Source organism: Zea mays, chromosome 10 (genome assembly GCF_902167145.1).
Source record: "Zea mays cultivar B73 chromosome 10, Zm-B73-REFERENCE-NAM-5.0, whole genome shotgun sequence".
NCBI lineage: Eukaryota > Viridiplantae > Streptophyta > Magnoliopsida > Poales > Poaceae > Zea > Zea mays.
Genome location: NC_050105.1, coordinates 53,365,599 through 53,391,255, shown reverse-complemented (window position 1 = coordinate 53,391,255; position 25,657 = coordinate 53,365,599). Strand labels below are relative to the sequence as shown.

Below are 25,657 nucleotides of genomic sequence, written 5' to 3'. Positions count from 1 at the left end.
CCGATCGCGGCGAAATCATCGCGAGCGGGCTCTATTCCAGTCAATTAGTCAGCGCGCACACCAATCTCCTTACCGGCAACGAGGAAGGGAACAGTGAAGTGGAAATAGTGGCTGACAGCAGTGAGGACGATGAGGCAAATAAAGGAGTGGAGACAGCGTACATCCTCCTTATCAGGTGCCATGCGAGGGTGAAATGGGATCTGCAAGCCTACATGGGCTTTGATTGTTCTTTCCTTCTTTTTTCAATTACATCGGTTCGATTCAATCTCAGTACCTAGAAATGAATTTGCGAAACTGATGAGCCATCATGTGGTTTTTCCTACGTGTCGTGACATGGTCTCTGCAGAATCTGACATTCCTATTTACAGTACATGTACTTACTGATCGACTTTGATTCAGATGCTTGATATTTTTAACGCTGACAAAATTTACCAGGTCTCGTGAATCCTTCTAAGCTCCTGGACAGCATTGACGAACAGATAGCGAAAGCTAGAGAGGATCCATCCAGGAGAGAAATCATGGAGAAGATAAAAAATGGTTGCTGGCTTGCGAGGAAGAAAAATGGCTTGAGGAGTACAATATGGTAGGTACAAATGTGGGTCTAGATACATCGAATGCTAATTTCAAATGTGGAAGACAAATAAAGACCAGACAAACTATATTGAATCGGAGAGGATAAAGCCTATCAACAAATGAGAGGTGATTATTTTATCGTCGTGGAAAGGTGACGATAAGCAGCAGTGGCGGCTGCTAGAAAGAGCCCCTCATGGCCACATCCAATTCTAAGATCGAGTCTTACTTGTAGTTCACCACAGATAACGATTAGCCTCTGTTTTAACAGTGACTATTAGTTTATTACCATGAACTGCTAGATGAATCAATTCTGATAAGTGTTGGAGCACAAGAGTTGAATTCAAGTGTACACAATGTACTTCAAAGTGGCGAACAATCTATATGACATCATTTTTACAAGGTTCGTTGGGTGCTGCAAAGTTCAGGGATATGCAAAGTGGTGACAACGATGCTATTTGGTTGATGCAAGTGTGTTCTCTATTTGTTAGTATTTTGCTTACTATTGGATTTGTCTGTGAAAGTAGTTATTAGAAATATGAATATAGATTGGATGCCTTGGTTGTTGCGCTTCTCCAGTTGAGAAATTTCTTGCTCTATTGTCACATTCTTGGATGTATGGATATGCAAGGATCTGTATCAGTTCCTTGCTCTATTGTCTGCTTGAATGTTAGTATATTCTATTTATTTGTACTGTAGGATCTTTTTGTGTCATCTTGTTCTACCCGGTAACATACTACATCTTTTATTATCTTATGCCTGCTTTGTAATGCATTGTGTTTTGATCCTTCCATTGCCTCATTTCACTATCAAGAGACCCTCAAAGTTTGTTTGCATGATTTATATTGAACATTGGTCTTAATATGTATTTTGTCAATGCTATTTTATTTTACATGCTGAATTTACCATTATTTCCTATCATCTTTGCGCATTGTGCTATCCTTATTGCTTGTACCAAAGCAGACAATAGTGGTTCCTTTCATGGGTTCTATATTTGTTTTTCCTGGGTGGTAAGCCATGATATTTCTAACGCTTCCATGCTCTGCTTGTTGCAGAACTCATTTGACTGACAGACGGTGTCAACAAAGGTGTTATGCAAATGCCGAACACCAACACTAGAAAATAAGGATGGGGAAATAATTGTTCTTGAAAAACTAAAAGATGGAATGACAGGGTAAGATATGCTAAAGAGAAAACATGATGCGGCTAAAAGAAATAGCCCTTTGGACTTTGTAATGCAAAACTTTATTTCACAAAAAATCATTTCCTTGTTGAACATATGTTGTTTGAGATTTTGGTTTAGTGCATTATTTATAGGTTGAGCATTTAAGGTAGCAAGAAAATTGATATTATTCATAAATATCATATCTCTACTTCTATTACTAAGGGGCAAAGGAGGGCGTGCACAGGGGCGAGGCCATGCCCTTGTCCCGGCGCCCCCTCGCCCCGTCCTCCCGATTGTTGTCCCCGCTCGCTCGTCCCTCGAGAAACCTCGTTGTTGCCCTCCCCCACGACCTTTGCGTTGTCAATTCCACCTGTTTGGCTCGGGCGCTCGACCTTTCCATTCCGTTCCATCATTCTTCTCGTACACGACCGATTGCGACCCTTGCCCTCGTCTCCCCATGCCACTGAAAATGCCCCGCCTCCGCAGCCGCCACCCGCGACTACCCATCCTCCCCGCACCACCTCAGGGACGCATTGGTCGACGATGTGGTGGGAGCATGCTATACCTACTCCTCAGGCTCCTCTTGGCGTGTGGCGGGGTCTAGCCCACCTCACTGGCCCCTCGTCCTGTGACCTTCTCTGAGGACAACTCTGAGGGCCGCGCCTACTTGCTCTAGGGGCGCGACCTCACGCGCTGCCACACCAACGATGTCGCCGTCGCCCAGGCCAACCAGGTGCCCACACCAACGATGTCGCCGTCCCCCAGGCCAACCAGAACCAGGTGCCCATAGACCTTTTCTCATAACAATATAACACACATTTTTACATAAGTTATCATGATATTATATATTTCCGTTGCAACGCACGGTCACTCACCTAGTATTCACATATGTTGCATGCTTGCAAAAATCCATCACATGGTTTTTGGACAATATGGAATCCTAACGGTTTGGTAGATGTCTTTTGTGATGTCTCTATAGTCTATACCTCATGTAATGCACAGAGTATTGATTTTTCATGAATAAACTTCTATAGTTGTCCTTCATTGATGCATTGCAATTTTTTATTGTTCAATATTTTTGAATGGAGAGAGAGGGGGGCAGAGGGAGAGGGAAGGAGGGAAACACAAGGTTTAAGAGGTATTTTTTTATTTTAGATACTTGTAGCTATGCTATTCCTTGAGGCATCAAGGATAGTTCTTTCAGTTTTTCCCTGATAACTCAGTCATGCTAATAACATCAGCTACATACTTCTCTGTAATGCAGTTTTTTCCAAATACTGTACCATGCTAATATATTGTTTTCTAAATCATGATAACTGAAACAAACTATTTTAAGATTTATATGTGCAGTAGTTGTTGTCAGTTGAATACATGTAGTTCTTTCATTAAACTGATCCATGCTACGAAAGACTGTCAACTATCAGATGGTATATATACTTTTTTAATACTACTGAATCATGCTAATGTGATGTTTTAAAAATCCTACTGACTGAAATTAACATTCTCTTCTCAGTATGTGCAGTAGTTGTTAACTAAATATAATATGCATGACTATGGTAAACTGGTGACCACCCTCCTCCCACAGTTCCACATGTCGCGGACTATGGTAAACTGGTGGCCACCGATGTCGATTAGCTAATACATATGGCAATTTACGAACTACTACAAAGTTTTAAAGACATATTAATTTTGATTAACAACACAATATATAGCCATGCATATTGTTGTTGTTGTACTATTTTTTTTCTGTTGCAACGCACATGTATTTTTATGTAGTCAAATAAATTCTAGTTTTTTCATAATCCATAGCTCATAGTCGCTTATTATTATCACCTCCGGAAGGCCAAAACCACTCGTCATCCTGTGCCCCCCTCCGTCCACTCTCGGCCCCACGCCTCCATGGTCACCGCCACGACAACCCCGCCGCAATGCTGGCGAGGGCTCCCCGCCTTGGCCCGGGCACCTCCACCCCTCTCCTCTCCTCTTCGGCCGCGTGCCGTAGCGGCTGCGGCTCCCATCTATCCTCTCAGGCGCCGCATCGCTATTACTACAACCAGAGGAAGGCGAGGCACACTGGACTGTTCCCCCAGGTACCGAAATCCCAGCAGATGAAACGTGCCTCCTGGTTTCAAGCACCGTGCAACCAGACTTGTTGAGTCCTCTTGTTGATTTTTTGGTTAGGTTCCTTCTGTCTGCTGTGCTCGTGCAGGTGTACGCTGGAAACCGCCGGCCCTGGCTTCGACCCTCTGGGGCTCTACGAGGAGGGGTCTAATTCTCTGTCGCGGTCTCCCCTGTCTACCTTCTTTGGTATCATGGCGCCGGTATTTGGGAGCTCCAGCGGCGGTGGTGCAAGTAGGGAGAAGGCGTCCGGGCGAGGAGCAGCAGGTTGCCAATTCAGAGCTATTTCCTTTTCACTTTTATCAGGACTAATACTTAGGAACGATTTTGGTGGATTTTGCAATAATGCTGTGCTATCGCACTAGTTAGTTAGGTTTAGTGGTATGCTTCATTAGCTTCTATACTGGTACTCCCTTGCCCCAAAATAACTGATGTTTTATGTTTGTCCTATGCCAAAGCATTTCAAGTTTGACCAAATTTATACAAAATATCAACGTTGAAGATACCAGCTAAGTATTATTAAATTTTTATCACTAAATATATTTTCTTATTATATATACCTGGTGTCATAAATATCAATGTTCTGTCCTATAAATTTAGTCAAACATAAAATGGTTTGACTTAAGACAAACATAAAACATCAGTTATTTTGGGGTAGGGAGAGTAGTAAATTTTGAAGTGAATCTTAGTGAAGCAAAACAGTGGTGCTATGCTACTTGCGTTGAAGTGTTGCAAAATCATATAATCAAATTAATGTTGTGGATAGATGAAGGAGAAACATACTTCCATGTTAGTTAAGGGAATAGTGCAGTGCAGTTTAAAGCAAAGCTGATCTATTTGGACTTGACAAGCCCAAATATCCTAAACAGCCTTGAAGACAAAAGTTAGAACCTGTATATTGCATCAATTTGGATGTGGTTCATGATAAGTTTCTTAAAATACCAACATTCTTTTGACGAATCAATAATGTATCTCATATCATGCTTAAATTTTACGATTTTCTTCAAATTTATCTGCTCTAGTATCTTGGCACTGCATCTTTAACTGCTGATTTTTTTTAAGTTTTTAACAGCTAGGATCAGTTCTGCAGATGGATTTGCTGGAATTCACTTTCTTTAGCCAATCAGTATTTGCTGTTTAAAATGTGTCTCAAATCTCAATCCAAGTACCTTTCCTTTTGAGCAGCTGCAATTGAGGATAGCTCCATTGACATTGGTGACTTCTTCAAGGGCCCTCTACCTGGGAAGTTCCTGAAGCTCCTTGGTTTTTTGGCCTTGTCTCGGCTTGGTGTGTATATACCTTTGGGTGGGGTCAACCGAGAAGCTTTTGCTGGGAACCTTGACCAGAACAGCCTGCTGGGCACTTTAGATTCTTTCTCTGGTGGAGGCATTGGCCGGCTTGGAATTTGCTCCCTTGGCATTGTACCATTTATCAATGCACAGATTGTGTTTCAACTCCTTGCGCAACTCTACCCAAAATTGCAAGACCTTCAGCGGAAAGAAGGGGAAGCAGGAAGAAAGAAGGTTCTTCAGTATACAAGATATGCTTCTGTTGGATTTGCAATTGTTCAGGTTAGGTTCCTTGAAATATTTGAGAAGTGGGATTTTTATGCGAAGATGGCTTAACAGTGAGAACCTTAGATTTTTTCTATATTATGATATTGTTTCAGCAATGAAACTTCTTTGAGCTTTGTTTTAAATGTGAGGTAATTCCGGCAACTGAGTCAAAAGTTAGAACGTGAAGAGCACTATAGGATGCTTGAAGTTCCTTGCGAGCAGAACTCATCTGTCTAAACCTCTATAGACTTGCACTTTTTACATGCAAAACTGAACTGACTTATACCTGGGAAAATGCTACTATGTGACATAGCTTCAGGTCAAACTACCTGGCATAACATAAAAGATAAAGGCTGGAACTTGTTTACAGATGCTAACATTAATATGCTTTGAAAAATTACCTGTATTTTGATTAAGAAAAAAGTAAGATTATAGCATACACAGTAACGTTTTGCTTGTCATGTCAGTAAGTTTTAGGAAGCGCTGTAATGCTGTGTCTGAATTGTGTTGTTGTAAGTAAAGATGATATTGTCTGTTTTTTTACTGCATGTCTTGTCAGTACCCATTTGTTGTGTCACCATGTAATCATTTATGATGTTATTTTACCTTGAATTTATTTATATATAGTGGGATTGTAAAAAGTATTGTATTTGTTTTTAGGCCATTGGACAAGTTCTTTATCTCCGTCCCTATGTGAATGATTTCAGCACAGAATGGGTTCTAACATCTGTGACATTATTGACACTTGGATCGGTCTTTACTACTTTCATTGGTGAAAGAATATCTGATCTGAAACTTGGAAATGGAACATCACTTCTTATATTTACAAGTATAATATCATATTTGCCTGCATCATTTGGGAGGACAGTTGCGCAGGCATTTCAAGATGGGAATTATGTTGGACTTCTCACAATCATATTGTCATTCTTACTATTAGTCCTTGGGATTGTCTATGTTCAAGTAAGAAAATATTCATTTCAAGGTATATTTACAGATTTTCTTTCGTGTTCTAACTGCCTGGGTGTTTCGATTTCAGGAAGCTGAGCGCAAAATACCCCTCAATTATGCTTCTCGTTACAGCAGTCGAACTGGGGAACTTCAGCGATCTGCATATTTACCATTTAAGGTTTCATACTGAATATACTTTTATAGTTTTATTTGACTCATGATGTTACAGACATAGGATCAAGAGATGCAGGAATGGAGGGGGGAGGGGGAGGGGGAGGGGACGTTAGGAGAAAAAGAAAGGTCATGGGTACACATGGTACCAAGGGTTGATAGTGGGAGAGCAAGGAGATAGAGGAAATACCATTTATTTTGCAACCTTTACTGATAGCCTCCCCCTCTGTATATTGGAGGAGGTTACTTGTCCTCTAAGCCAACTACCTAGATTATATGTTGGCACAATTTAATCTCGTTGCAGTCATGTCTTAGCGATCCTAATTATAAAAGGAAATACATGAATAAGGGATACTCGTAGGTCCAACATGGACCCCACACGTCCAACCTTCTGAGGCTAGCGCCTATAACTGCGGGCAAACCATGGCACATGACTTTTCATATATTTTGCATGTTAAAAAGTGAATTTCCATTTGAAAATTTTGGTTCTTCTGATATGAAATATCAGTGTTTTCAAACTATCATCAGCTTAAATTTGATTAACATTGAGGTTAAGTGTAAATTCACTTTTGTTTTACATCATATGTTGCTATGTTTTTATTCTGAACAAGATTCGACCTAAAACTTCATATCGAAACTGTGTTATTGTTTCTTCTTGTTAGAGCTCCAGGGTCAAATTCCTTTTCAGACAAGAGAAATAGTGCTCTCTATTCTAGTCTTAGTGGGGGTGTACTGGCGCTGTTTTATTTTTCTTCTTAATATAATGTTACATAGTTCTCCTGCGTGTTCGAAAAAAACTATATGTTATTCACAAGCATGGTGTAGCTTGATAAGCCTTCATTTTAGAGGTTTGTATTTGACATTAATGATTATATTATACTTTATTCTTGTACATACTGAATTCTGTGTGAGCTGTTTTTTTTCCCGAACACGCAGGAGAGCTGCGTATCATTTCATTAGAAGAAGGATGGTATTTACAATGACCTAACACACCACTCTCACACACACACACAAATATCAAGAGGTATAACCTCCTCCTAGCCGAGGTTGAACACAAAAGCTAGGCTCGAAAGACGGGTCAAGCCTTTGGCCCCCGCAAAACACCACATATTGAACTCATCATTGGCTGAGGTAAGCAATCCAGCTATAGAAGGCTGAGCACCATTGAAAACACAATCATTGCGGTGTCTCCAGATAGTCCAAGCCCCCAGGATCACCAAGGAGTTAAAGCCATCTCTGAGGTCCTTAGGAATAACCTCTGCCGATCTACCCCACCAAGCTTCAAAATTGATATCTTCCATGTCGGGGGAAAGGGCAGACATGCCGACACGTTGGAGAAGAAGATACCAAAATTGCCTCGCGAGGACACAGGAAAAAAGTAAGTGATGAATAGACTCTTCTTCCTGGTCACATAAGGGGCAAGAACTAGGATGGGGAAGACCCCTCATAGCGAGCCGGTCAGGCGTCCAACATTTATTATGTAGGACCAACCAGAGGAAAAACTGACACTTAGGTGGCGCCTAGGTGCTCCACACTCTTTCAAAGCCCGCCAGGGAGGTAGAACCGCAGAACATTATCTCATAAGCAGATTTGGCCGAATAGGTACCATTGGTAGAGAACCTCCAATAATGTTTATCTGGAACTTCCGGTTGAAGATCAACGTCAGCCACAACATCTGCCAGCAAAATGAAGTCAGCAATGACCTCCCAAGTTACCACTCCCCTTAAATTCTCAATCCATGAAGAGCTACACAGAGCATCAACCACTGTCCTTCGCTTTACCAGCCTTTTAGGAACCAAACTAAAAACATGAGGGGCCAAGTCTGCAATCCTCTGACCCAAGAGCCATCTGTCATGCCAAAAAAGAGTGGACTGCCCATCAGCCACTATGGAGGCCATTGCCAACGAGCACAAGCTATCCAAGAACCGGTTTGATCGGAACGGGAAATCAGTCCAAGGTTTGGAAGAATCAGTTTTTTGGAGCCAAATCCATCTTACACGTAGGGCCCTATTTAAGCATTGAAGATCAGAGATACCAAGTTCCCCCAACTCTTTGGGGCGTGTTACCTTGCCCCAGTCCACCAAACAATGGCCACCATTAGCCTCTTTACGCCCTCTCCACAAGAACCCGCGGTGGATTTTATCAATGGCTTTAATAGCCCACTTAGGCAAATCCAGAGCCATCATTTGATAAATAATAGTAGCAGTAAGCACAAATTGCATCTGGGTAGCTCTGCCAGCACGGGTCATCAGGTCAGCTTTCCAAGCTGGTAAGAGATCAGCCACCTTGTCAATAAGAGGCTGAAGCTGAGCTTTAGATAACTTCTTCAGAGAGAGAGGGAGACCCAAGTATTTAATTGGAAAAGTTTCAAATCTGCAGGGAAGGAGCTGCTGGACCAAATTCAAATCAGCATGTGTGCAACGGATGGGTACAATACTGCTCTTCGCTATATTAGTTCTCAACCAGAAGCTTCCCTGAACAGATCCAAAATCCTCACAGCAGTGTTTAGGTCCCTGGGCTCTGGTTTTAGGAAGAGAGCCACGTCGTCTGCATAGAGCGAGATCCGGTGCTGAAAGGAATTAGAAGAAATGGGCTGCAGCAACCCATGCTCCTCAGTCTTGATAAAAAGCACAGTGAGGATGTCATGGGCATCATAGGGAGCGGTCACCACCATGCAGTCCGCACCCGCAGGAAAGGAAAGAATAAGATTGAGATGATGAATTGTGGAGAGTTGGTTAGCAGCAGATAAGTCCAAGAAAGTAGGAGTTAGTTGAGAGTTTGTAGGAGAAGTTGATTAGCCATAGGGCTATTTATAAGCCGCATGGCAGCAGGGAATAAATCAAGCAAGATCATTATCAAACCAATCTCTCTCTCTCTGGCAATGACCCTCCCAAGCGCCTAGGGCTGCTACCCTAGAACCAAGCCTGCGGTAGAGGGGTATAACCTCGTCGGAGAAGACAGCTATCCCCATGGATAGAAGGTCCATGACACCTGGTATCAGAGCCAGGTTATCCTCACCACCACCAGCCGCCCATCCTCACCACCACCAGCCGCCGCCCCATCAGCCGCCACAACGCCCTCCCACCCGCCCTCTCCAACTCCAGATGCATTCACTCGGCTCGAAGAGAGTTTTGGCCGTTTCGCAGAGAAGTGGGATCAGTTCGTTGTGATGTTCCACCGCTACAAGGAGAAGACAGAGAAGGAACTCCAAGCAGCGGTGCGGCTTCAGGCGGCAGCGCGAGGGTTCCTGGCACGCCGCCAGGTACAGTCCCTTCGTGGGGAGAAGCACCTTGCTGTGGCCTCCAGGGCCACCCCATGGCCGTCATCACATGAGCAGACCGTGGTGCGCCTGCAAGCCGCAGTGCACGACTTCCTTGTTAGGCGGGCGGTGCGGAAGCTGCACTTGCTGATCAGCTCATCGCTGCACCAACTCGCAGCCTGCGCGCCCAACCACCAGGTCTCGTCTATACTTTTTGAACCCCCTGCAGAAGTCGAGATCTGGGTATGCAGCCCCCCTGCACGGCCAAAGAGGGTCGTCTCCTTCATTTGGGCAACTGCCTTGGTGCTGGACAAACCCAACATAAGAACGGGCTGGTTCCTCCTTCACCTTTCATCCAACGTGAAGTCCGCACTCCGCGACAGGAAGCACACTTGGGTCAGTTCATCAACCAGTTCTTCTCCGGTTCTTGTCAAGCTGGATAGGGTGTTTTGCTCTGTGGACTGGGAGCAGCAATTCCCTGGTTGCTTATTGCAAAGTGCAGCCTCCGATGATTCAGACCATTGTCCTCTTGTTTTAGGTCTGAAAGATGTGTTCCATGGCAAAAAACGATTCCATTTTGAGTCTTTCTGGCCCAAGTTTTATGGTTTTCAGGAGACTGTTTCTTCAACTTGGGATTCGGTGGAAGCGACTGCTTGCCCCCTGGAGTCCCTAGCTCTTAAATTGAAAGCCACTGCTAGAGGCCTGCAAAGTTGGAGTGACCGTAAAGTGGGAAATTTTAGTAAGCAGCGTGCGTTGGCAAGAGAGATTATCTACCAGTTCGAGCTTGCGAGGGAGTTCAGACAGCTTTCTGAGTTGGAGATTTGGATGTTAAACAGACTCAAGAAGCATTCTTTGGCATTGGCGTCGCTCATTCGTACAGTTGCTAGACTCCGCTCTAGGGTGTCTTGGTTGAGACATGGTGATGCCAACACCAAGGTTTTCCATGCATGTGCTCGTTATAGGAAGAAGAAGAACTTCATCGCCAAGTTGTCTAATGGTGAAGGGCTGGTTACTAGTCATGATGATAAAGTGGAGGTGCTGCTCAATTATTTTACGGAGCTGATTGGTAGCAGCAGCGACAGGGAGTCTTCTATTGATCTTGAGGCCCTTGGGATCCAACACCATCTTCTGGATCACCTTGTCAGCTCATGTTCGGAAGAAGAAGTTTGGGATACCATCAAGCTGATGCCCTCTGACAAAGCGCCGGGGCCCGATGGCTTCACGAGAAGATTTTATAAGGTGTGTTGGCCGATCATTAAGAAGGACATCATGGCGGCTGTTGCAGCAGTTTGGAGGAAGGACTTTCGGAATTTTCGGGCTCTTAATTCAGCCTTTGTTATCCTCCTTCCCAAGGTTGAGAACCCGTCTAATGCCAAGGAGTTTAGGCCTATAAGCCTCATTCATAGTTTTGCCAAACTAATTACGAAGATCCTTGCAAACCGGTTGGGAGGTCAACTTGATAGTATGGTGTCCAAGAACCAAAATGCTTTCATCAAGGGAAGATTTATTCAAGACAACTTCATGTTGGTCCAACAAACAGCCCGCTTCCTTCATTCTCAGAATCAGCCAACAATTATGCTGAAACTGGACATATCAAAGGCGTTTGATTCAGTATCATGGCCCTTCTTGTTGGAAGTCTTGCGGAGTCTGGGGTTTGGTGCTGGATGGTGTGACATTGTGAGTGGGCTGCTTGCCACATCCTCCTCTCAGATTCTCCTTAATGGTATTCTAGGGGACTTCATTCCGCACAGAAGAGGGCTGCGGCAGGGAGACCCCCTCTCCCCTATGTTATTCATTTTGGTGATGGACGTTCTAAACCTCATGGTGGGGCGAGCTGTTGAAGCTGGGCTGTTGCAGCCCCTGTCAACTCGTTCCTTTCTGCATAGAGTCTCTCTTTACGCGGATGATGTTGCACTTTTCATCAAACCTACAACGGATGACCTTGTTCTGGTGGGAGATATACTCAGGCTGTTTGGTGAAGCTTCCGGTCTCCAAACAAATATTCAGAAAAGTAGTATTATCCCTATCAGGTGCTCACAGTCGGAGGTAGCCACTGTTCAGGATCATCTGCCTTGCAAGCTGGAGGAATTCCCTTTTAAATATTTGGGGCTGCCGCTGTCCTTAAAAAGGCTCAATAAAGCGCAATTACAACCCTTCATTGACCGCTTGGCGAACTCTCTCCCGGGTTGGAAGGCTGATCTTATGACTAAGGCAGGAAGAGCGGTCCAGGTTCAATTTGTGTTGACAGCTACTGTTGTCTATCATGCTATGGCTCTAGATCTCCCTCCTTGGGCCCTCAAGGCCATGGATAAAATCAGGAGAAATTTTCTTTGGCGTGGCAGAAGCGAAACTAATGGAGGTCATTGTCTGATTGCTTGGCCTAAAGTCACTAGACCTAAGGAGCTGGGCGGCCTCGGCATCTCTAATTTACAGTCTTTGAATTGGGCTCTTCGTGTTAGATGGCTTTGGCTTCAAAAGACTAGTCCGGACAAGGCTTGGGCTTCTTTTCAACTCCAGTTTTCAGATCAGGTGAAGTCTCTCTTCGATCTTGCCTTAGTCTCTGAAGTTGGAGATGGCAGCAACACCTTGTTTTGGTGTGACAGATGGCTGTTAGGGCAGCGCCTGGTTGATCTGCCCCCCCACCTATGTGCTATGATTCCTAAGAGAGTAGCTAACAAGAGAACGGTCGCTGAGGGTTTAACTGATATGGCTTGGGTTCACGATCTTCGTGGTACGGTCACTGCTGTGGTCATCGCTGAGTTCATTAACTTAGCGGAAGCTGTTTCAGAGGTGTTGTTGTTGCCTGATACCCCTGATAAGCATATCTGGAGATTCTCAAGCTCGGGCCAATATTCAACAAAGTCTGCTTATGAGATGATCTTCATGGGCTCAATCACTTTCGAGCATTGCGATCTTATTTGGAAAAGTTGGGCGCCTCCAAAGTGTCGATTCTTCTTATGGCTGGTTGCCCACAACCGTTGCTGGACGTCCGACCGGTTGGCTAGGCGCAACCTCGACCATCCCGACGCTTGTGTCCTTTGTGACCAGGAGGAGGAGACGATCAACCATCTGCTGCTGTCTTGCGTTTTCGCTCCACAATTCTGGTTTATCCTTCTCCAAAGGATTGGGCTTGCTGGTGTGGCACCGCAACCGGGTGAAGAGGACTTCATGGCATGGTGGAAAGGCATCTCCACTCCCTTGGGGGGATCTTCTCAGGCTAGCCTTAATTCTATAGTGATCTTGGGGGCGTGGTGTCTTTGGAAGCATCGGAATGATTGTGTTTTCAATGGGATGAGTCCAAATCTTTCTGCTGCCTTAGCCATGGTTGGACATGATATTATGCTTTGGAAGCTGGCTGGTGCCAATGGTCTGTCGCTGCCAGATGTTGCTACCTAAGTGATATTGTGCTTCATGTGTGATTGTGTGTTTGGGGCTTTTATGTTTGTCTATGTTTCTCTCCTCTTGTTATCCCCTGTAATTCTTGTGTGGCCTCTTGGCTATAACTTTTGTGTTTTTGCTTCTTCTATTAATATAAAAAAATACGCAATTCTCTTGCGTATTCGAGAAAAAACTCTTTCCTTGGGATCCAGGAGGACAGGAGGACATAACTGCAGTTCAAATTTATATTTTAGTTCCACAATTATTTTGTATTTTCGTCTTAAATAATAAAGGTAAGCCGAGATGTAAAAGGCTTAACCTTAAGTCGTGTCAGGTAAGTCTATGGCAGCTCGAGGACGAGCTGGTCCTCAAGGGAGGGGGAGATGTCATGGGCATCATAGGGAGCGGTCACCACCATGCAGTCCGCACCCGCAGGAAAGGAAAGAATAAGATTGAGATGAGCTGGGATAAGGCTAGAGAATAAGATTGAGATGAGAGAATTGTGGAGAGTTGGTTAGCAGCAGATAAGTCCAAGAAAGTAGGAGTTAGTTGAGAGTTTGTAGGAGAAGTTGGTTAGTCATAGGGCTATTTATAAGCCGCATGGCAGCAGAGAATAAATCAAGCAAGATCATTATCAAACCAATCTCTCTCTCTTGCAATGACCCTCTCAAGCGCCTAGGGCTGCTACCCTAGAACCAAGACTGCAGCAGAGGGGTATAACCTCGTCGGAGAAGACAGCTATCCCCATGGACCGAAGGTCCATGACAGAGGACATCCATAACAATTATAAAAAGTAGCGGAGACAAGGGGTCACCTTGCCGCAAGCCCCTTCTATGAGAAATGAACCTCCCAAGGACCCCATTGAGCAGGATCTGGGTGGAAGAGGTCATAAGAAAACTACTTATCACATCCCTCCACACGGGACCAAAGCCTAATTTTTCCAGAACTTCAAGAAGGAAAGGCCAAGAGACCGAGTCGAAGGCCTTGGAAATGTCCAACTTCAAGAGAATTCTGGGCCGATTTTTAGCATGAAGGAATCTTGCCGTCTGCTGGACAAGCATAAAATTGTCTTGTATGAAGCGACCTTTGATGAAGGCGCTTTGAGCTTTAGAGACCAGCCCCTCCATATGGCACCTCAACCTATTTGCAAGAACCTTAGTCACCAACTTGGCGAAACTGTGGATCAAACTAATGGGTCTGCAATCCTTGGCAGCAATAGCATCGTTATGTTTTGGCAGCAGCGTAATGAAGGCTGTGTTAAGAAATCTGAAATTCCTGAAATCTCTCCCCCAAATAGTTGAAACAGCTGCCAGAATGTCATCTTTTATAATAGGCCAACAACATTTATAAAAATGCCCGGTGAATCCATCTGGGCCAGGAGCCTTGTCCGAGGGGAGCTGCTTGATAGTGTTCAAGATCTCCTCAGTAATTAAAAGCTCAAGAGCCTGAAGGTCATGTTGCTGCAATCCTAAGGCATCAAGGTTGATAGTTTGGTTTCTCTGCACTTCACTTCCAATTAGATTCATATAAAAATCCCAGAAAACCTCAGCCTTCCCATCATGGGAGGTGAACAGCTGGTCTCCATCCCTTATTGAAGCAATAAAGTTCTTCCTCTTGCGAAATCTTGAGCAAGCATGAAATAACTTGGTGTTGGCATCGCCGTCCTTGAGCCAAGACAGCCGAGATCTGGTCCTGGCCACCGTCCTGAGCAGGGAAGCAAGAAACAGGCAATGTTTCTTCAATCGCTGTAGCAGCCAGCATTCGAGATGAGTAAGAGGTCTACCATCCCTTGCCGATTCTAGCTGCAACATCACTTCTCTAGCTAACTCGAGCTGTAACTTGAAGTTGCCCACTTTTCTGTCACTCCATCGCTGTAGCCCCCTGGCTGTAGCCTTGAACTTGAGGGAGAGGGATTGAAGGGGGCAAGCATTATTCTGGACAGAGTTCCAAGCATTAGAAACTGCATCATGAAAGCCCTCAAATTTTGTCCAAAAAGACTCAAAGTGAAATCTCCTCTTGCCCCGAAGATGCTTCAATCCAAGAAGGAGAGGACAATGATCAGAGCCCTCAGAAGCAGAACATTGGAGTAGGAAATCTAGGAATTTCTGCTCCCACTCCAAGGAACAGAAAACTTTGTCAAGTCGCACCAACACATCATGTGCCCCTGCCCAGGTGAACTTCCTTCCATGCAGATCTATGTCCTTGATTCCTAAATCATGAATACATTTCCTGAATCTTCCCATCATGATTCGGTTGAGATTAGGATTATTTTTGTCTTCATCTCTATAAATCAAGTTGAAGTCTCCACCAACAATCCAAGGTCCAGCGCAATTAGCTCTAATAAGGCGCAGTTCTTGCAGGAACATGAGCTTCCTATCGTTACCCTGAGGCCCGTATACACAGGTCAACCACCACTCATCACCAATAGTTGGACAGAATTTGACAGAATACATCAATTCGGGAGTCGACAATAGCTCCAAATTTAGACCTCCAGGCCAGCAGTATACCACCACTAGCACCAACAGAATGAAGAGCCACGAAATTGTTGTCAAAATCAGGACCTAATAACGAGAGAACAAGGCGATGACTGCAGCTTTGCATCTTGGTCTCTTGTAAACAAATTATGTCTGCACGGACCGACTCTACTAGACTTCTTACAGAATCTTGTCTCGCAACGGAATTTAAGCCGCGGACATTCCAGAACAGAATTGTTGAAGGGTCCATTAGTAAACACTTAGAGGACAACACACATCCACCACATTAGCAGACCAAGGTGGCCGCTCCACCCAAGTAATCTGGGACTGCCCAACCAAAAAGTGCTGCAAGGGCTTGAATCTGTGAATAGGAAAGAGGGTGGCAGAAAAGCTTGGCATAAGTCTCCAGATCCTCACAGTTGAGCTGAGTCGCGTCTGAAGTATTATGAATTGCCTTCATCACCACCATCTTGGCCCTGGGGATCTGCGGAATGTGCTCAGCGCCCAGACCAGCCACCCGTCGACTACGGCAGAGTTCCTGCGAAGGAATGGCAGGTTTTCTCCGCTTCGTAGCATTTGGAGTAGGAAGTAAACTACCAATCTTCTTGGACACCATCTCAAAGAACTGTTGTTTAGAAGGAGATTCTTCCTTTGGTGCGTCAACCTGTCCAACTGAATCATGTTGTCTTCTTCTACTGTAGACTTTAAGTGCTGTCTCGTAAGGATTTGGTTGCATTCTGCAGCTTTGGATTATGGGCGAGTTTAAGATAGCTGATTCCAGCGGCTCACTTAACCCCAGCGACCTGGGAGAAATGGGCGGGAGGGTGGATAAGTGAGCTGCTACCTGACACTGGGGCGAGACAGGCCTATCAATTTCCAGCGGCCCAGCAGAATGTTGGGGGGAAATTAATGCAACCTGCCCCAGCGGCCCATCGTCAGAGTGGGTCTCTTTGAAACTGTCAACACATAGATTGTCCAACATATTTATTTTCTCGGAAACCAGTCCACAATTCTGTTCATTAGCCCCAACATGCGGCTCTGGGTTGGATCCGTCCTGTAATAACATCCCGCGTATGCACGGAACAGATGCTGCCCCTAAAACTGACTCCTCGGGAATGTGCATCATCATTGAATATTCTACACAGCCGCCATTGGGCACCGGACCCAGTGTGCCCTCCTCCCGCTGCCCAGGCCTATTAAATTCCAGCGGCCCAGCAGAATGTTGGGGGGAAATTAATGTGACCTGCTCCAGCGGCCCATCGTCAGAGTGAGTCTCTTCGAATCTGCCATCCCATAAATTGTCCAGCATAATTATTTCCTTAGAAACAAGTCCAGCACAGTAGCCCCAACATGCGGTTCCAGGTCGGATCCGCCCAGCAATAAAGTCTTGCGCATGCATGGATCAGATGCTGTCCCCAAAACTGACTCCTCAGAACTGTGCATCTTCAAGGAAAGTGAATCAGAAATTGAAGGCTGATTTAATGTTGCTTCGCCTAGTGTGCCCAGGAGTGATTCTCCAGTTTCCCGCTGCCCTCCTTCCATACGCCGAGAAGGCAGTTGCGGGCCCAAACGAGAATGGACTGGGCGCCGCCCACCATCACTGCACCTTGGACGTCTCGCTGGCGACCCAGGGAAGGAGGAATCATCGTCACCATCGGGGGGTCGCTGTCGTTCAACGGAGTGGGGGTATGTCATGTACGACCGCACTTACAGGCGCCGTCGTGACGCCAGGAGGGCTGCAGATCACGCAGCCAAGGCAGACACCACAATCAGTGGCTAAGTTTAGAAAGATAAGGATTAGTTTCCCCCTTGCATGCCTTAATAATAGGAGGGATTGGTTAAGATTAGTTTCCTTTTCATATGCCTTAATCATAGGAAAGGTTGGTTGAACCAAAGGCTATATATATGCCGTGTAATAGGCTGGGAAATAATCAAGCAAGATCAATTATCCAAAACTGCTCTTCTCCCTTGTCTCTCTCAAGCCACCGGTGAGGAATCCCTCACGGTGAAGGTCTGGAGCGCGACTACGAACTGCGTAGCCGCGGTCCAGCGACGTTGGGCGTCGAGGCGCTTGACAACCTGGTATCAGCGTCACGTCGATCCTCACCCACCCGCTCTTGCCCTCCACCATCCCCTTCCACGCCCACCGCCTCCACCGACCACTCCATCACCATGGCTGAGCCCACCATCAAGGACCTCATGGAGCTGATGCAGTCTTTCCAAACCGAGTTGGCTGCCGTGAAAGCCACCATGAAGGACAAGTCGTCCTCGTCGTCCACCGACGGCGGCGGCGAGCGCGAGGATCCCCCTCGTGTGGATCGGCCCCCCAGGTTCCAGAAGCTCGACTTTCCCCGGTTCGATGGCACCACCGACCCGATGCTCTTCATCAACAAATGCGAATCCTATTTTTGCCAACAGCGCACCATGGCGGAGGAACGCGTGTGGATGGCCTCTTATAATCTAGAGGACGTCGCGCAGCTGTGGTTCATCCAGCTGCAGGACGACGAGGGCACACCATCCTGGGGGCGGTTCAAGGACCTCCTCAATCTTCGCTTCGGGCCACCACTCCGCTCAGCGCCCCTGTTCGAGTTGGCGGAGTGTCGCCGCACCGGGACCGTGGAGGAATACTCCAACCGGTTCCAGGCCCTGCTGCCGCGCGCGGGTCGCCTCACGGAGGGCCAGCGTGTCCAACTCTACACAGGCGGTCTCCTTCCCCCATTGAGCCACGTCGTTTGCATCCACAACCCGGAGACACTTGATGGGGCCATGAGTCTCGCCCGTCAGGCCGAGCAGCTGGAGTTGGCACGGGCACCGCCACCGGCCGCCAGGGGAGCCCCTCGCGCCCTTCCCCCAGCGCTGGCGCCCAAGCAGCCGCTGCTCGCCCTCCCTGCACCACCCGCGGGCGCACCCCAGCCGCGACCAGAGGGTCCGCCCTTGAAGCGGCTGTCACCGGAGGAACAGGCGGAACGGCGCCGCCTCGGCCTCTGCTTCAACTGCAATGAGCCGTACAACCGCGGCCACAACCGTGTCTGCCGCCGCATCTTCTACCTCCATGGCGTCGAGCTCACGGCCGCTGCCGAGGAACTCGCAGGGGACGACCCGCAGGACGACGCCCCTGTCTTCTCCCTCAGGGCAGTCACTGGCATGCCCATCTGCAATTCCATGCAGGTGCGGGCCACCCTAGGCGCCACCACCCTCCTCGCGCTCCTGGACACCGGCTCCACGCATAACTTCATTGGGGAGGATGCCGCCCGCCGCACCGGCCTGCCGATCCAGCCGCAGCCGCACCTCACGGCCACTGTGGCCAATGGTGAACGCGTCACCTGCCCAGGAGTCATTCGCCGCGCCCAGGTCATCATCGAGGGCGAGCCATTCTTCATCGACCTCTTCGTCATGCCGCTCGCAGGGTACGACCTCGTCCTGGGGACTCAATGGATGGTCACCCTTGGTCGCATGGTGTGGGATTTCGTCGACCGCTCCGTCTCCTTCCTGCACCAAGGCCGCCAGGTCTCCTGGTCGGACGTCGCCGACCGTCAGCATCCCCTGCTCGCCGCTACCATGACACCGAGCGCCCTCCTTGAGGAGCTCTTGCACTCCTTCGACAGGGTGTTTGCTGAGCCGGCGGGTCTGCCCCCACAGCGAGCTCGGGACCACGCCATCGTCCTCAAGCCAGGCTCTACACCTGTGGCGGTCCGGCCGTACCGCTACCCGGTGGCGCACAAGGATGAGTTGGAGCGGCAATGCGCCGCCATGTTGACCCAAGGCATCGTACGCCGCAGCGACTCGGCGTTCTCCTCACCAGTTCTGCTGGTCAAGAAGCACGATGGGGCTTGGCGGTTTTGCGTGGACTACCGCGCCCTTAATGCCCTCACCGTCAAAGATGCCTTCCCCATCCCCATCGTCGACGAGCTCCTTGACGAGCTGCATGGTGCGCAGTTCTTCACGAAGCTGGACCTTCGCTCCGGTTATCACCAAGTCCGGATGCGGCCGGCTGACGTGCACAAGACGACGTTCCGCACCCACGACGACTTCTACGAGTTCCTGGTGATGCCGTTCGGATTATGCAACGCACCGGCAACCTTCCAGGCGCTCATGAACGACGTGCTCCGGCCATTCCTCCGTCGGTTCGTTCTTGTCTTTTTTGATGACATTTTGATTTATAGCAAGACCTGGGCAGATCACTTGCGCCACATCCGCACCGTCCTCGACGAACTTCTCCGCCATGTCCTCTTCGTCAAGCGATCCAAGTGCATTTTTGGGTCCCCATCGGTGGCGTACCTAGGCCACGTCATCTTCGCCCACGGTGTGGCCATGGACCCGGCCAAGGTGCAGGCCATTCACGACTGGCCGACACCTCGGTCGGCGCGCGCGGTGCGTGGGTTTTTGGGCCTCGCTGGGTACTACCGCAAGTTCGTCCATGACTACGGCAAGATTGCAGCACCCCTCACCGCGCTGATGAAGAAGGAGGGCTTCTCCTGGAGCGACGAGGCCCAGGCAGCCTTCCAGGACCTCAAGATGGCCGTGACCTCGGCTCCGGTTTTGGCGCTGCCGGATTTCACCAAGGCCTTCATCGTCGAGTGTGACGCATCCACACACGACTTTGGGGCGGTCTTACTGCAAGAACATCATCCGATCGCCTACTTCAGCAGGCCAGTCGCCCCCCGTCACCGCGCGCTGGCAGCTTATGAGCGGGAGCTCATCGGGCTGGTGCACGCCGTGCGACACTGGCGGCCGTACCTGTGGGGGCGCGCGTTCCTCGTCCGCACCGACCACTACAGCCTCAAGTTCCTCCTCGACCAGCGCCTTTCGACAATCCCGCAACACCATTGGGTGGGCAAGCTCCTCGGCTTCGACTTCTCGGTGGAGTACAAGCCGGGCGCCACGAACACCGTCGCCGACGCGCTGTCTCGGCGCGACACCGACGCGGAAGGCTCGGTCTTGGTGCTGTCCGCGCCCCGCTTCGACTTCGTCGACCGTCTCCGTCAGGCTCAACTTCAGGACCCGGCCCTGGTCGCCATCCGGGATGAACTCGCGGCCGGCACAAGGGGCGCACCATGGTCGCTGCTCGACGGCATGGTGGCATACGCAGACCGGCTGTACATCCCGCCGGACTCCCCGCTGCTGCTAGAAGTGGTGGCCGCTACGCACGACGACGGTCATGAAGGGGTGCAACGCACTCTCCATCGCCTCCGCCGCGATTTCTTCTTCCCCGCCATGCGCCGTGTGGTCCAAGACTTCGTCCGCGCCTACGCTACGTGCCAGCGCAACAAGTCTGAGCACCTACACCCGGCGGGCCTGCTGCTGCCCCTGCCCGTTCCCCAGGTCGTGTGGTCCGACATCGGCTTGGATTTCATCGAGGCGCTGCCCCGCGTTGGGGGTAAATCAGTGATCCTCACCGTGGTCGACAGGTTCAGCAAATATTGTCATTTTCTTCCTCTGGCTCACCCCTACAGTGCTGAGTCTGTGGCCCAGGCATTCTTCGGCGAGATCGTTCGCCTCCATGGGATTCCTCAGTCCATGGTGTCGGACCGGGACTCCGTGTTCACCTCGGCGTTCTGGAAGGAGTTAATGCGCCTCACAGGCACCAAGCTGCACATGACGTCCACCTTCCACCCGCAGTCCGATGGCCAGACGGAGGCGGCCAACAAAGTCATCGTCATGTACCTCCGGTGTTTCACTGGGGACCGACCCCGTCAGTGGTTGCGTTGGCTACCGTGGGCGGAGTACGTCTACAACACGGCGTACCAATCATCACTCAGGGACACTCCTTTCAAGGTGGTTTACGGCAGGGATCCTCCCTCCATCCGTTCTTATGAGCCTGGCGATACCCGGGTGGCGGCGGTGGCCAAGACAATGGCTGAACGCGAGGAGCTCCTAGCGGATGTTCACTACCGTCTGGAACAAGCCCAGGCCGTCCAGAAGAAGTTCTACGACCGCCTGCACCGACCGGTCTCCTATACCGTGGGCGACTGGGTGCTGCTGCGCCTGCGTCATCGGGCAGCCTCCTCCCTTCCCCACGCGCCCAAGGGCAAGCTGAAGCCGCGCTTCGTCGGGCCGTATCAAATCACAGAGCTCATCAATCCGGTGGCAGTTCGCCTAGCGCTACCTCCGCGTGCCAAGTTGCACGATGTCTTCCACGTCGGCCTTCTCAAGAAGTTCGTCGGCGTCCCACCAGCTACACCACCTCCTCTTCCACCCACTCACAATGGGGCGGTGATCCCAGAACCGGAGCAGGCTGTTCGGTACAGGGTGGCCAGGGGTATTCAGCAGGTGCTCATCCGCTGGAAAGGGCAGGCCACTACTGATGCTACATGGGAAGATGTCGCCGACTTCCGCGACAAATTTCCCCATTTTCAGCTCGAGGACGAGCTGATCGTCGAGGGGGGGAGAGATGTCATGTACGGCCGCACTTACAGGCGCCGTCGTGACGCCAGGAGGGCTGCAGATCGCGCAGCCAAGGCAGGCACCACAATCAGTGGCTAAGTTTAGAAAGATAAGGATTAGTTTCCCCCTTGCATGCCTTAATAATAGGAGGGATTGGTTAAGATTAGTTTCCTTTTCATATGCCTTAATCATAGGAAAGGTTGGTTGAACCAAAGGCTATATATATGCCGTGTAATAGGCTGGGAAATAATCAAGCAAGATCAATTATCCAAAACTGCTCTTCTCCCTTGTCTCTCTCAAGCCACCGGTGAGGAATCCCTCACGGTGAAGGTCTGGAGCGCGACTACGAACTGCGTAGCCGCGGTCCAGCGACGTTGGGCGTCGAGGCGCTTGACAGGGTAATAGTAGCTTTTTCCGAGGCATCGTCTGGGGTGACCATCAGGCTGATCTTGTAGGACAAACAACACTTTTCTCCTGCCGCAGACCCTGGCTTTGAGATGATGAGAGTCATGTCACGATGTAGATTTCTCGGATCCAGACACCACACCTTCAACATGAAGGACAATAGGTCAGTCTACAATGCTGTTGCCGGGTGCAACTCGGAAATAATGCACGAATCTCGCAACAGATGATCTGCTGTAGATCGAGACCATGCATGGGCTGGAATGCCCCTGATCTCCACATTAATCAAGGCCGGGAGCGATGTCGCAACCGCATTTGCACAACGCGTCCACCTCTTAAACACGAGATCAAACTGTGGGCCTCTGAAAATACTTCCACCATTGAATACCCTTGAAGCTGTTCTCTCATCCGGCAAGAACAAAATGAAATCCTCGGGCATTGCCTGATGAATGGACATTGCACCCACCTCGACGTTAAAACTTCGAGCAACTTCATTGATGATCTCGGCCCCTAGGACCTCTGGCCTAGTACCAACTATTGTGATAAACAGCGCCTTCCGCAATGCTGCGTCCTCACGCGCCATCTCCGCCGAGAATTCCAGCACACAGGAAGGAGGGAACAGAGGCCTAACTTGTTGATCATTTTTCTGCTCCTTCATTGTAATCTCCTCCAAAGCCGTTGGAGCTACAATATCGTCAGAAGATACAGAAGCTGGTGATAACTGTTGCTTTGCCGCCTCCTGACGCAGTTTCGCCCGACGCCTCTTCCTCTTTCTGCGATGAACTGGTGGAGCAGCCTCCCCGGAGCCCGACGCCAACAGCAGGGGTGAATGATATTCGTCCCCGGTGGCCGGCTGCAACGGGGAGATTCGCTTCCATACTGATTCCTTGCACTTGAACGTCTGGAAATCGCCTCCTTGAGCGCTAGAGCCTTGCATCCTTGTTAAGCGCTGCCACACCGGAACGCGGGAACTTTGGCGCGCACGGTGCGACCTCGCTGTCTTCTTTGTATCAGCCTGGTACGAGCACGCAGAAGCTCGGTGGCCGAAACCGTGGCACACCAAACAACGCGTGGGTCGTCTACATGCAGCAACGAAGTGGGAGGGAGACAAACAGTTGAAGCATCTACCTTGGAGATCCTTTGGGGACCATCGACGAGGATCAGATGCAGCACGTCTAGCTCGCCTATGCACCACCTCCTGCCAATCACCTTCAGCGTGAGAAGGGAGCACTGGCGGTCCAGACTGCACTGTCAGACGCCAGCCCGTCTTCTCTGCCGATATGAACCGATGGGAAACCTTCAATGGAGAGGAAACGTCAACAGTCGGTGGAGAAGGTTCCGGTCTCCCACCAAGGACGAGCACGACCTCTTTATAGGATCGGGACACCGTCCCCGCGCCACCGGAACTCGAAGGGACAGGGCTGGCGTCCTTCCATCTTTGAGACTTTGCCCGCCCACCCTGGGAAGCCAAAACGGTGTGCACAGAAGAACCTGAGGCTGGAAGGGATGGGGGAGTTGAGGAGGTGGTCGCGGGGTTCGGGATGAGGTCCGGCGAGATGGGATGGTGGTCGATGGTGTCCTGGAGGGAGATGGCTGGGCTGGGCATGGGAGGCAAGGGGCTCGGCGTTGGAGACGAGGGGCTGGGGGCTGGACGCGGGGTGGGAGACGAGGGGCTCATCTCGTCTGGCATCTCTTTACATACCTTGCTGTATAACTCAATAGATTCCCTTTTCCCCTAGTCCCCTACCACTATGATTCTTAGAAATATGTCCCTTCGATGCAGCTTATCAATGCTTTAGAGTTGAGTAAAGAGACCATGAAGACGGTCGTGTGAGCTGTTGTTGGGGCTATATGTACGAAAAGCTGAGAAGCATATCCTGTCCGTTGCTGCGAAAATTGCGGATTAGTAAATTGTATGGCATGTTGACATGGACAACAAAATGCTTGTGTCTTTCTGACATGGACATTACAATTGCATGTGCTAGTGTGTTCTAATTTCAACTGATAGTGTATTGCTGAGGTGAACAGCTTGCACGTTGAAATATATAGGTAGTGGGGTTTAAATTTATAAGAGAGATAGGTTTGATAAGACATATGCCATATGTATGAATCAGGATTAGATCAGTTCATGAATGTTCTTGTAGATTTGCCCACGATGATTTGGAGGCTGTTAGGGTCCTCCAAAATAGCATGTTTGCAGCATAAATGAAGGAGATTGAAGAACTTTTATTTTGTTCCTAGGCTCGTAGTCTTTGTTCTATCTTTCAAACTCATAATAAACTTGTTTTTGTGCAACCTTGTAAAATACCGAAGGATGTATTAATTACTTCTATACTGTTATGAGCAGGTCAACAGTTCTGGAGTCATGCCTATCATATTTTCTACATCTTCACTGGCTTTGCCTGGTACTTTGGCACGGTTTTCTGGCTTAGACTTTCTTAAGAAGGCTGCCATAGCCCTTAATCCAGGAGGTAAACTATCTTGATTTCTAGTTCATTGAAATTTCTACTTTTTTCAGGAGAATGCCAAGCTCATGAATTATTTTTTCACAAACTGAGCCGAATTTTAATTTTCTGCTGTAGGTGCTCTCTATCTTCCAACTAATGTATTACTTATAGCCTTCTTCAACTATTATTACACGTTTCTCCAGTTAGATCCTGATGATCTTAGTGAACAATTGAAGCGGCAAGGTGCTTCGATACCACTTGTTAGACCAGGAAAAAGTACAGCTGCTTATATTAAAACAGTGAGTTCTTACACTTCCATTTAAATATACGCTTTTCTTCAATTCTAATGCACATGTTTCAACTAGTTACCTTATTGCTGTAAAATGTGGAAGTTGTCCATCTGCAACTCTATGACATGTTCCCCTCAACAAAAAAAGAACTTGTGAATACAAAATCCTACCTAGCAGGGACTAGGAAATTGTTGGTGGGGCCCTATGACAAGTTTGTATAAGTGATGAAGTAGAAAATATTTGTTGTTTTATGAAAGAATCTTTTTTTTTTGCAAAAAAGATGTGGGTTGGGTGATGCATATTCTCAGGTATAAAGATGTCACAGTTGGGCATGGGGCGGGTCGTTGTAGGAGGGGACCGGTGGATCGGGCCGCACATGCTGCTGGTAGACACAGGCGGGATCAGCGAAGCGAATCGAAGGTAGTTAGAGAGGCGGGGCCACACGTGGCACGTACAGTGGCGACGGGGCTACGCGTTGTGCAGTCGAGGGTGACG

At 48.6% G+C, this 25,657-nt stretch overlaps 1 protein-coding gene across 2 annotated transcripts in view; it reads left to right on the top strand.

Moving 5' to 3' along the window:
• Nucleotides 1-3,586: 3,586 nt before the first annotated feature.
• The window catches only part of LOC542482 (Chloroplast SecY-1), a 28,260-nt gene continuing 6,189 nt past the window's right edge, over nucleotides 3,587-25,657 (top strand). Inside the window, exons 1-7 of one of the 2 annotated variants that reach the window (XM_020546190.2) lie at nucleotides 3,587-3,825; nucleotides 3,917-4,120; nucleotides 5,039-5,424; nucleotides 6,070-6,369; nucleotides 6,446-6,535; nucleotides 24,773-24,896; nucleotides 25,008-25,171. In XM_020546190.2, coding sequence (XP_020401779.1) covers nucleotides 4,048-4,120; nucleotides 5,039-5,424; nucleotides 6,070-6,369; nucleotides 6,446-6,535; nucleotides 24,773-24,896; nucleotides 25,008-25,171 — 1,137 coding nt within the window. In that variant the 5' untranslated portion in view covers nucleotides 3,587-3,825; nucleotides 3,917-4,047. The remainder of the gene's footprint in view (nucleotides 3,826-3,916; nucleotides 4,121-5,038; nucleotides 5,425-6,069; nucleotides 6,370-6,445; nucleotides 6,536-24,772; nucleotides 24,897-25,007; nucleotides 25,172-25,657) is intronic. The other variant, NM_001112035.3, reaches the window with a different exon arrangement.